The following is a 13,095-nucleotide window of genomic DNA, read 5'->3' as shown; positions in this document are numbered from 1 at the left end:
ATGAAACTATGTAACAATGGACAAGTAAAGGCTAGCATTTTTTTAAAAAAATAGTTTGTGACAATTGCACATCCCTTTAAGACATAGAATAGGAAATGGCACAATTATGGAATTGAGAGGTTAATGATTGCAAAAGCCTTTTTAAAATTCAATATCCATGTTGCTAGAGAATGAAAATGATAAACTTGAGGATTGGAAGTACTTTGGAATCCAACAAAGAACGTTAAAGAAAGGGAAAATGTAAAAGTAAATTAACAGGCAACATTAAAACAGACCATCAGAATCTATAAGTGTCTTTCTTTTTTTTAAAAAAAAGATTACAGATGGTAAATATGCACTCTTGCAAACATAGACTGAGGCAAAGGGATTAAATACGTTTGTGCCTGCATTCATGGAAAAACCTCTTAGAAATTCTGGAGAATCAAGTTCAAAGTAATAGTAATTAATATTAAAGAGCCTGAAACTGAAATCCCAAGGATCTGAAGATCTTAAAGTTTTGGTTATTGAGATTGTTGATGGTCTGGTTATCTTCCAAAATTGTAGATTCCTGCAGTTCGGATGGTAGCAAATATGACCCCACTCTAGGAGAGAAAATGGGGGAAACTATAGGGAAAATGGTGAAATCTGTAATAAAGGATCTAGTATCAAGATATTTACTTTAAATCCATGTTTACCCTGCTCAATCAATTCTTTTATAGGAAAAAGAAATCATAGTTGACTAATCTATTGGATTTTGGGGATGCATCTAATAGAGTAGATGAGGGGAACCAATGGATGTGGTGTATTAGGATTTTCAGGTTTTTGATAAAGTCCCACAAGTCATTTCTGAATGAAATTATGCTTGGAGCTCAACAATTCACAATGTAATTAATAGTTTGGCAGATTCTGAGACAGGATCTACATGTATTTGGAAAGGCATTGACTGGGATAGTCAGCATGGGTTTGTTGGAAATAGTGTTTCATGAATTTGGTTGCTTTTTTTTTGAAGAGGTGACCAAAAAGGTAGCTGAGGGAATTGTTGTAGATGTTGTCCACGTGGACTTTAGCAAGGCCTTTGACAGGGAGTGGCATAGTAGGCTATTCTGGAAAGTTAGATCATGTGGGATCCATGGCGTGCTAGCCAATTGGATATAAAATTGGCTTGACAGTGGGAAACAGGGTTGTGGTGGAGGGATGCTTTTCAGATTGGAGGCCTGTGACCAGTGGTGTGCTGCAGGGATCGATGCTGGGTCTGCTGTTATTAATCATTTATATTGACAATTTGGATGAGAATGTAGGTGGCATGGTTTGTAAATTTGTAGATGACACTAAAATTGGTGGTATAATGGACATTGAAAAGGGTTATCTATGATTACAATGGGATCTTGATCAACTGGCCCAATGAGTTGAGGAATGGCAGATGGAGTTTAATTCAGATAAATGTGAGGAGTTGCATTTTGGTAAGATAAATCGGGGCAGGACTTGTACAGTAAATGGTAGGGCCCTGGGGTGTGTTGTAGAACAGATACCTAGGGGAGCAAGTACATAATTCCCTGAAAGTTGCAACACTGGTAGAGCAGCTGGTGAAGCAGGTATTTTTCACACTTGCCTTCATTGGTTAAAATATTGAGTACAGGAGTTGGGACACGTTACAAGATCTTGGTAAGACTACATTCGGAGTACTGGGTACAGTTCTGGTCATCCTGCTATATGAAGGATGTTATTAAACTGGAGAGGGTCCAAAGTAGATTTGCAAGGATGTTATTGGGACAGGAGGGCTTGCATTTTAAGGAGAGGTTGGATAGGCTGGGATTTTTTCCCTGGAGTGTAGGAGGCTGAGGAGTGACCTTGGAGGCATTTTCTTGGTAGGAGATACTGTAGATCATGAGGGGTATGTGGAGATGATCAAGAAGATAGATGAGTGGATGGTCAGTCTTTTTCTCAGGTTAGGAAAGTCCAAAACTAGAGAGCAAAGATTTAAAGGGGACCTGAGGGGCAACTTTTTCCACATCAAGGGTAGTGGTGGAACAAGGTGGTAGAGGTGGGTGTGATTATGACACTTAAAAAGCATTTGGACAGTTGTGGATTGGCAAGGTTTGAGGGATATGGGCTAAACTTACGCAAATGGGACTGGCTCAGTTAGGCAACATGTTGGGCAAGGATGAGTTGGGCTGAAGGACTTGTTTTTGTGCTGTATCTAACCTGCTGTCTCTGATCTTTACAAGAATGACACTGACCTTCAGCAACCCAGTTTAACATTTCCAAATTTGCTGAAACACAATGAAGTGGGAATGCATGTAGTGATGATGCAAAGAGACTTCTAAATGATATAAGTGAGCTGAGGGACTAGGCAACATCATTTGAGATTGATGTGGAATTGAGTTCTCAATTTTGGTAGAGAAAACCATGTTTTTTTTTAAATTATGAAATTGAGAACTGTCAGCACTCAAAGGGACCTGTATGTCTTTGTGTACACATTACTGAATGCTAGAATGTAGGTGCTGCAGGCTGTTAGGAAGGCAAATGATATGTTGGCCTTTATTGCCAGAGGATTTAAAGCATAAAGATGACTTGCTGTATTTGTATTGGGGCTGGTTGAGACTACATCTGGAGCGTTTGGTACTCCTTAAAGATATACTTGCATTAGATGAAGTGCAGCAAAGGTTTTCAGGCAGGTTAGATCAATAATACAAGGAGAAATTGAGTAGGTTAGGCCTCTAATCTTTACAAGAATGAAAGTTGATCTGATTGAAACTTTCTTGAAGGATTCAACAAGGTAGATGTGGGGAGGATGTTTCCCCATGGGCTCACAGTCTCATAATAAGGGATAAACCATTTTGAACTGAATGAAGAGAAACTTCCTCGCTGGGATGGTGGTGATCTTTGTTCCCTACCTTAGGTTGTTGAGGCCCAGTCATTGATTGCAGTTTTGAATAAAATCAATAATTGTTTTGATATTTTGACAGGATCTGCCACCATTTGGATAGAAGCTCTGATTAGGGATAGTCAGCACGGCTTTGTGCATGGGAAATCATGTCTGACAGGTCTCTTAGTTTTCCGAAGAGGATAGATGAAGGCAGTTGTGGTGGGCGTTGTCTATATGAACTTTGGCAAGGCCTTTTATTTCAAGGTTAATTTGTATGGGATCCAGGGAGAGCTAGTTAACAGGATTCATAATAGGTTCGCTGGTAGGAAGCAGAGGGTGATGGTGAAAAGTTATTTCTCAGACTGGAGGCCTGTGACTAGTGGTGTGCCAAAGCGATCGGTGCTGGGATCTTTGTTATTTATATAAGCAATTTGGATGAGAATGTTCAAGGAATGGTTAACAAGTTCTGTGAATAATGCTAAAGTAGGTGGTATTGTAGACAGTGAAGAAAGTTATCAAAAATCATAGGGGGATCTTGCTCAGTTAAGGAAGTGGGCTGAAGATTGGCAAATAGCTTTCAATTTGGATAAGGCTGAGGTGTTGCATTTTGGGAAGTCAAATCAAGGTAGGACTTTCACAGTAGGTCTCTGGGGAGTGTTGTGGAACAGGGACCTAGGAGTGCAAGTACATAATTCGCTGAAAGTTGCATCACAGGTAGACAGGATGATGAAGGCGTTTGCCACACTGGCCTTCATTCGGAGCATTGAGTATGGGAGTTGGAATGCACTGTTGCAGTTGTACAAGAGTATTGTGTACAGTTTTGGTCGTCTTGTTATAAGAAAGAAGTCATTACTCTGAAAAGAGTGCAGAGAAGATTTTCAAGAATGTTGCCAGGACTCAAGGGCCTGACTTGTAGGGAGAGGTTGGTCAGGCTAGGGCTTTATTCATTGGGCTATAGGAAACTGAGGGGTGAACTTGGAGGTATATAAAATCACGAGGGGTCATAAATAGCATGAATGTACACAATCTTGTTCCCAGAGAAAGGGAGCCAAAGACTAGAGGGCATAGGTTTAAGTTGTGAGGAGAAAGATTTGAAAGGACCTGGGGGGCAACTTAATGCAGAAGATGGTGTCTGTGTTGAACAAACTGCCAGAGAAAGTAGTTGAGGCAGGTACAATAATAACATTTAAAACCATGTTGGATCTGGAGGTGATGTTATCCAAGTGGTTTATCGGAAATAGAGAATGAGGTGCAAATCTTATGGTTACAGCTATTTTATTAGGTGTTCATCATAGTACAGGTCAGACAGGGTCAGCCTGTACTGGCCAGCAACATAGCAGTAGCAAGAAGCAACTGGACTGTAACTGTAGCAAAGGAACATGCTCCCCTTTTATACTGCAAAATCGGTTGGACCAGTCCCAGATAAGAAACCTGTGAGTAGTGACTGATTCACATTTCAGCTTTGCAGACAAAGAAACTACAGAAATGTAGAAACAAATATACTACAAGTTACGTAAAAGTTTACAGGCAAACAGGTGATTATACAAACATAGTGTAAAGAAAGCTAAAACTACAAGGAAAACCACAAAAACAATGATTTGGCCCCTAATCCAACATATTTGGATAAACACTAGTTTAGAGGGATATGGGCCAAATGTAGGCAAATAGCACTAGCTTGATTGAGCACCTTGGTTGGGATGGACGAGTTGGGCCAAAGGGCTTTTTTCTGTGCTGTATTATTCTATGATACTATTAGAGAAATTGAAGGATTATGGGGGTATAACTGGAAAATAGTGCTGAGGTGAAAGATCGGCTATGATCTTATGGAATAGTGGAGTGGGTGAGCAGCTGAATGGCCTATTCTTAATGTTTAAAAAGTACCATAGGATCAGTGTTATTTAAAAGTTTGAGTGACTACTCTAACACCAAGAACAAAGTAATTGACTAAATCTGTATTAGTATTGTGTTCTGTTCCATGTGGCACCATGGCCATTAGATGAGAAGATTAGCTGGCTTGCAATATTGAATGCAAAATCAAGATACTTGGATTGAATGAAATCAACATCGATATGAAATGGTGGTTGAAACTTGTATTTTGAGGATCAGCACAGGTGGAGAGGCATGGGAAGAGGATACTGTGATCAATTGAGTTATGAGGAGGTTTGGATTACATTTGTCATGGTGGATGCTATTAGTGAATTTTAAAGGTCAGTTTGTTGCTGTTGCCAGACAGAGATTGATGGGAGGAATTTACACAGGTTGCAGGAAGGAATGATTGCATTATGTCCATGAACCTGAAGTTATGTAGTAGTTTGCAAAAAAAAAGTAGGACTCGTGGCTTTGAGAGGAAGGACGTAATAGATTTGCAAGGCAAGGAGACTATTGAACAACTTCTGAAAATGTGGAGTCTAGGAAATTGTGGTCATCAACTTGGTAGCAAAAAAGCTAAGGAGTACAGAATTGGGTCTTGTGGTCAAGATGAGCTTCAAAGTATGAAGGGAAACTTGGAAAGAGGCTAGATGCTGTCTTTGGTGTTAGAGCTGAGGGAGCCTGGGAGAAAATGACATTGACTTAGACTAGCCAGACATTTAACGATGATCTTCTCACATTTGGTGGTTGGTGCTGCTGAACTATGGCATCAAAAGAGACAAGTATGTGATTTAGTAGATCTATGGCTGCAAACACTTTGTGGTGAATAGAGGCCAAAGGCTAGGCATTTGAGATTTTTGGAACTATTGGTGTGATTTTGGGGGGGGGGGGCAAACATGAAAGAATGTTTGGGCAGGGAAAAGGAATATTGGAGAGCAGGTATAAGGAAGGAATCAGATTGGGCCTTTCAGTTGATTGGAGGTAAGGTAAAGTAGTCAGTACATCTATGTAGTGGGAGAAGAGGAAGCTAAAGAAGTCAAGAGGGTAGAGCATGATGAATTGACACCAGTACAAAACCTGAAAATTATTTAGTTTAACAATAGAATTGGTGGTTATGATTTTTGGATCTATTACATTTGATCTGGGGATCCAGTCAGAATCTTCAGTTTGTTTCCTCTTTCCAAATCAACCATGTTCAATTTATAAGTATAATTGTTCTCACCTCCTTTATGAACTATCTAATCTAGCATAAAACTTCACCTAATGTGAAGAAAATCCCAGTATCCATTCAGATGCACTTGGACCATTGTCCTTTTGCTTCCATTTGTCTCTTTTTCTGTTATTTGAAAGAGGTAAAATAGTGGAGACTTTTTTCCCCTATCCCTGGGAGTTCTATGCTCTTCAATGTGCATATTTGAACACATTTTTCCATGATCCCAACCTGGACTCTTTTTTTGAATGACCCAATTCTGAGTAGCAACCTCACTGGTCATCCTTTATTCCACTTGGCCCTCTCCATCTGTCCAACTCCTGGCGGGCTTTTTTTTTTCAAAATCCATGTGTTCAAATACTCGTGACACTGAGCTTAATGATCACTATAATTGGACTGGCCATCTATGCCCTAATCAGTATGTGTGCTGACTCACTTTGTCCACACAAGTATGTGCACATGCATACTACCTCTGGCTACACAGGTGTCCTTGTGGACTTGCTGTCTACACAGATGTGCATACATTAGCACACTAAACTAGTAGGAAAGTCCATTGTGACTGTCTAAAATTGGGTTCATGCTGTTAAAGGGAAATGTTGGGAGTTCCTTGCACAAAATATTGGGAATCTGGAATACTATTCCAGAAACTAAGACCAAGATGTTTTTAATAAAAAGATGTTAAAGAGTAGATGTTCTCTCCCTACCTTTTCCTTAATTTTTTTTTATAACAACTCAAATCTAATATTGATTAAATGTGACAAAGCATACCAAGGTGCAACATCAGCAAAGCTTGATGCAGAGCCATGAAGGGTGATATCAGAAGTGTCTAATTTGTTGGTCAAAGTCTGATGGTTTTAATAAACTTATGGACTTCAGCAACCAAAGATGCTGAAGGCATTAGTGGAATGAAGGAATTTGGGAGTGTAAAAGAGCAGAGCACAGATCTGAGTGTAGTAGGACTTGAACAAATTGAAGAGATAGGTGCAAGGCCAAGGAATGATTTGAACTTGACATTGAGAATACTGACAACTGAAAACTGGTAACATATCAATATAGTAGCCCATTACTGTTGCTATTTGCTGCAGTAAGATGCTGGTATTTGTAGAGGGGCAGTTGAGATCACTGCAATAGTTAAGTTTATAAATACCACTGAGGTTTAGGAATATGAAAGAGTGAAAATACTGGCAATAGATCTTGGGCAGTTTCAATGACTACTTTTTTCCTCCTTTCATGAAAGCATAATTGCCATGAAAGTATCTCCAAACTTTTGTTTGATCTTCATCTAGAGGGGCATGCAGCAGGTCCACTGGAACACTGCTAACTTTTCTCCCACCCAATCACCCATTAGTGCTACCTAATATTCTAACTTAGAAATATGTCACTGATTCTTTAGCAGTAAAACTGTTTTAGTATCTTCACCGTAAGTAACAATTGCAACAACTGAAGGAAGTGATTCGTCACCACCAGCTTTCAAGGCATTTGGGAATGGGCAATAATTGTTTGGCTTGTTAGTGACGGTCACAGCTCACAAATGAATAGCATGTCAGTTAAGGGACACAATGTTTCTAAAAAAAAAAGTTGATGCTGAGGAGTCATGCAGAAACATAGAGATGCATGTATATCATTACATTTGTGTAAATGTTTTCCTATCCCAAACTTAAGTTCCATGGAAGTGTTCTTTTGTTTTCGCATTAGTCATTGGATCAACAGGGTTGGTCCATAGATATTGCTTCTTGAAAGTAGCATAATGCTGAATGTGAATATAAAGGTATCTTAAGATCTGTTTACACTAATGGTGCAAATCTTATGAAATGGTAGCAATTTCAACTTTAGTTAACTCCAGAGTTGTATTGTTTACCTACTAGAATAAATGTGGTGGTGTTGGGAGTGGATGCAAACTTGTAAATTAATGTTCACTTTAACTTTGGACATCAGATGCATATCCTTTATTTTCCAGATATTCAGGAATTTTATGAGGTATCATTGCTGGATAATCAACCAGTTCTTCCTCAAAAAGCCACTGGCATTGTTCCAGCTGTCCATAACTGGGATATTTCTAGCCTTCCAAGCACAACTGTTACATCGGAATCGCTTCCCATCAGCCTTAGCCCTAATGCAGAGGTAAGTGTGCATCAAGGTAAAACTAACATGATGGGGGGGAGGAGTGCAATTACTCATTCATCATACTTAAGCCGTTGTTTGAGAATAGGATTCAATAAATCTACATTGTATTAAGTAAAAGCTAAATTAAAAACCAGATAATCCTGGAAATGGCAAGCTAGGAGGCATCTATGGAGAGAGAAAGTCTTTTGGCTCAGTGACCTTTCATTTAAAAGTAGGCTGGTTAGGCTGAGTGATCAGCTGATTGTGACAAAGACTGTTGGATCACCTTGTAAAACTTCCTTAACAGCACAAGTTATCTTCATTCACGTACTGTTATTGCACCACAAATGCTTGCTGACCTGTTGAGTATCTCCAACGTTTTGTTATTACAAACTGGTTGCTGAATCTGAAGTTTGAATTTCACTTGATTACTTACTACCCTTTGTACAGATGCCAGTCCATGGTGGAATATGTGGCACAAATGTATTGAGGTGAATACCATCTTTGGTAGCTGGTGAGGTTATTCTTTAAGTATTTTGGCCCACAAATGGAGATTTTTTTTTTTTTTTTTGTCCACACACCACGAGACGACAATTAACTACTTCTGGATGATCTTGAGTATTCATTTGGATTGAATCTCTGTGTAATTAAGGCTTAATCAGGCAAACCTGAGGTAGTGGCACTTCTGTGCACCTGCTGCCTTTGTCCTCAGTGGCAGAGTTTGTGGGTTTGGGAACTGCTGTCAAATGGCATGGGTGGGCACCTGTAATGCATTTTCTGTATAGAGCACAAGGCAACCATCAAGCTGCTTAAGAGTTGGTGCTGCATTCATCCAAGCAAGTGGAGAGTATTCAGTCATACTCCTGACTACTGCCTTATCGATGGCAGTAAGCTCTTGGAACGTCAAGAGGTGAGTCACTTGCTGCAGGGTACACAACTCCTGGCATGTGCTTGTAGCCAAGGTACTTCTGTATCTGGTCCAGTTGAGTTTCTGCTCAATGGTAACCTGCAGGACATTGATGGCGGGAGTCCTTACAATAATGATGTCATTGAATATAAAGGGTAGGTGGTTATACCAGCCATCAAAGAACAACCAAGGTAATCCCATTTTCCATTACTTGACCCATTGCTTTCTGTGCCTGGATTCAAGAGCTTGTTTAAATGCTAAAATGTTGTGAGCCTTTGCTTCCACCACTCCCTCAGGTAGCATGTTTCAGATTTCAACCACTCTGGATGGAAAATATTCTTCCTGGGATCTCCTATTAAACCTCCTGCCTTTTACCTTTTTGAAAACCTATACTTAAACACCTCTGTTATGGTGCTGTTTCCTATTATCTGACCTATCTCTGCCCTGTCCATAAGTATCTCCTCTGCTCCAAGGAAGACAAACCTAGCCTACCCAGTCTCTCCTCATAACTGATGTGCTCCATGCTAGGATACAGAAAACAACTACAGATGCTGGAATCAAACAAAAACACAACATGGCCATTCAAATGTCATATGTGGAAATGAAAACCAGCCAATATTTCAGGTCAGTGACCCTTTCAGAAGAGTGGAAGGTTTAGTTTTCAAAGCAGCTGTGGGAAGAGTAGATTGTAAAACGAGAGCATATGGAGATGAGGAGCATGGGAACTGACCATCAGCAAGGCATTTTAAAGAAACTGCATGAGAAAGCAACTTAAGCGTGATGAGATACAAAGAGCAAGTTTACCTGAAGTTGGAGAATTTGGTGTTCATTTCCGAAGGTTGCAAAGTGCTTACATGAAAGAAAAGATGTTGAACGTTGAAATTTCCAACTTTTGGGTAAACTGCTCACTTGTTGTGTTCCTTTCTTGGCTTGCTGACAGTCTGTTCCCATGCTCCTTTACACCTAACCTGTCTTAACCTATTTCTACATATATTTTTCTGTGTTTCTTTCCCAATTCCACCAATCGATCCAGGTTCTCTCTCCATTTGTCCACTTATTCCATAACCCCCCCCCCCCACTGTTACCAAGATTTGTTACCCTCCCCCACCTGGTTCTGTCTGCCCATCACCCACGTACCTATCCGCCTGGATTTCTTCTCCTTCGGTTCTCTTTTCCTATCCCTTTCCCCAACTGGTTCCATCATCCCTCCCTTTATCTGGTTCTTGCTATCACCTACCAGCTTCTGTCTTTGCCATCCCCTACCCAGTTCTATCTGTTTAATCTTCCTCCTTTCCTACCCCTCCCCTATCTGTTTCCACTTATCACCTACCACCCTTCCTCTCAATACTTATCTGCCCATCACCCCATCTGGGGGGGAAAAAAGTCATCTGGTTCTGCTATTGCCTACCAGCCTATGCCCTGCCCCTCCTCCTCACTTCATACTGGCTATCTTACCTCTACATTCAGTCCTGACTACAGGGTCTCAACCCTCCACAGATGCTATTTGACCCCCTGAGTTCTTCTAACAGTTTTTTTTTGCTCTATACAGTCTTCTGTCTTGCATCTTGCTCCTTTTACCCCCATTTTCCACTCATCTCCCAGCTCTATTTTGAAAACTATAAACGCTCCTCCATTCTTCTCCAGTTCTGAGGAGTCACTGACCTGAGATGTGATCTGGTTTTTCTTTCCACAGATGCTGCTTGACTGGCTGAGTTATTGTTCCATCCTGTGTAACTTTCCAGTAAATGTTCTCTGCACCTTTTACAGTGCAAATAGTCTTTTTCATAGTGGCAACCAGAAATGCACACAGTATTCCAGCTGTGGCTTAACAGTGTTTATAAACTTGCACCACAACTTCCCTGGCTCATAGTTGAGGCAAATAAAGGTAAGTATCCCTTACGTCAGCTTTATCCACCTGTTGCTGCCACTGTTCAGAGATCTTGGACTTCTACACCAAAGTTCTGTAATAGTCTTGAGGGCCCTCACATACATGTATGCCCTACCCTTATTTAGCATCACATAATGTATCACCTGGCTTACCAGGATTGAATTTCATCTGCCATTGCTCTGCCCAAATTACCAACTAATTAATATTGTACTGTTGCCTGAAACTACTTGCACTCAAAAATGCCACCAATTTTGACATAATCAGCAAACCTTATCTCCATTGGCATCACAAATTATTAAATGTACATAAATGCAAGAGTCTCGGGTACACTGCTGGTCACGTTTTCAACCGCAAAACAGCTCTCCACCATCACACTGCCTTCTATTACAATTTTGGATTCGATGTCTTGGATCCCATGGACTCTAAGCTTTTTAAGCAAACCAATTTTTCAGCACTGATCTGTAGTAATATGGTAGTTGTACAGTTTTGCCATGATACTTTAGTCTAAATTGAAAAGCAAAAAAAAAACCCTGCAAATTCTGTGAATCGGAAATGAAAATGCAAAATGGTGGAAGTGCTCAGCATTTCTGGAAGTGCTGTCTGACTTTTTCCCTTATTGGATAGGAAAGTTGTACTTGAAGCTATGGTGGCACTACACAACTGCCTTAGTGATGCTTTAAAGTCCTAATGTACAAGATTTCAATTTTAAGGTGAAACCTTTTTTCTGGTATAGTCTTTGTATTAGAGAGTACAGTTGGATCTTGACCTGCAATTAAGTGAATTCACTTTCAACCAGGAATGAAGGAAACTGAGGAAAAATGGAAAATGTTTGTAGCTTAATGGCATGGGGTGTGACTGTAGAGATGCCACTCTAAGTGCTGGTAATCTTTAAATTTGGCAGGGTAGAAGCCCTACCAACAGTAGACAATAAAGTGAGATGGTGAAGATTTGTTGAGGAGCAGTGAGTGCTGTAAGTTGTCAGCAGAAAAACAAAGGTTGGGTTTGGAGCAAACAAACTGCAGATGCTGGAAACTTGGAAGCAAAAGTAGAAAATGCTGAAGAATTTAGCATATCAAAACAAAAGTAGGGAGAAAAATGGTCAACATCTTGGGTCCAAGGACCATTAGAACTGGAAAATGAGATGAACGTGTTTTCTGCAACTTAAACGGGATCTGTGATGGTGTATAGATCAAAGTTGTCAAATTAATAGTTACTTTTTAAAAAATAACCTGGAATATACTGCCAAAAATGAAACAAACTGAAAACAAAGGTACAGCCACATCCATGGAGAGAGGGGTGGGGGGGGGGGAATGATGGCTTTTTTGAAATTATGAAATGGTGTATATACTTGGATAAAATATGAGATGCTGCTCTTTGACCTTCTGCAAAAGTTGTGTTTCTTTTGTCTGTTTGATTACCGGGTTTAAGACAGACCACAGCAAAGCCTTAGGTTCTTTGTATGGTCTGGATAGAATAGTTGATCCTGGTAGGATGGGAATTTGGGTGTTAATCTTGTTGCTGAGTTTTCCTTTAGAAACATGGAGGAAAGGAAGCTGGTTACCCACTCATTGGTATTGAGAATAAAAGGGTGGCTAGAGAGAGTAGGTCCCCTTGGAGATCAGCAGGGCTGCTTATGTCTTGAGCTGCAGGAGATGGGTGGGATACTTAATGAATATTTCTTCTCTTTTCACTGAGGAGAAAATGATCTTTGTTCAAGAAGTAAGGGAAATAAGTGGGGATGTTTTGGAGGACATTCATATTACCAGGGAGGAGGTATTTGCAGCCTACAGCACCTTGAGAAGAAATTGGCGGAAGCCCTTGCAGAGATATTTACTTCATTATTAGCGGCTGGTGAAGTTCCTGAAGACTGGAATTGTGGCTAATGGTTGTTCTATTGTTTAGAAGGGTAGAAAGGACAAGCCAGGGAATTATAGGCCAGTCAGCCTGGCATCAGTAGTGGGGAAGTTTCTGGAGGAAATTCTGAGGAACAGGATCTGCTAGCATTTGGATAGACAATCTGATTAGGAGGAGTCAGCATGGCTTTGTGCATGGAAAGTTGTGCTTGATGAATCTTTGAGTTTTTTGAAGAGGTAATGACAAAGGTAGATGAGGGTAGGGTAGTGGATGTTGTCTATTTGGACTTTAGCAAGGCCTTCAAGGTCCCGCATGATAGGCTGGTCTAGAAGATCAAGTCCATGGAATCTGGGGAGAGCTAGTTTAGGTGGATTGAAAATTGCTCGGAGATAGGAAGCAGAGAGTGGTAGTTGAAGGTT

The 13,095-nt window shown here is 40.4% G+C and overlaps 1 protein-coding gene across 13 annotated transcripts in view; it reads left to right on the top strand.

Annotated features, from left to right (window-relative positions):
- LOC127571818 (disks large homolog 1-like) overlaps positions 1 to 13,095 on the top strand; it is a 339,770-nt gene that overhangs the window by 10,437 nt on the left and 316,238 nt on the right. For all 13 annotated transcript variants that reach the window (XM_052018549.1, XM_052018544.1, XM_052018548.1 and 10 more), the window contains exon 3: positions 7,882 to 8,045. In XM_052018549.1, the coding sequence (XP_051874509.1) occupies positions 7,882 to 8,045 (164 nt within the window). The remainder of the gene's footprint in view (positions 1 to 7,881; positions 8,046 to 13,095) is intronic.

Source organism: Pristis pectinata, chromosome 6 (genome assembly GCF_009764475.1).
Source record: "Pristis pectinata isolate sPriPec2 chromosome 6, sPriPec2.1.pri, whole genome shotgun sequence".
Taxonomy (NCBI): Eukaryota; Metazoa; Chordata; class Chondrichthyes; order Rhinopristiformes; family Pristidae; genus Pristis; species Pristis pectinata.
The sequence above is the reverse complement of the archived record's forward strand: the minus strand, read 5'-3'. Positions and strand labels throughout refer to the sequence as shown.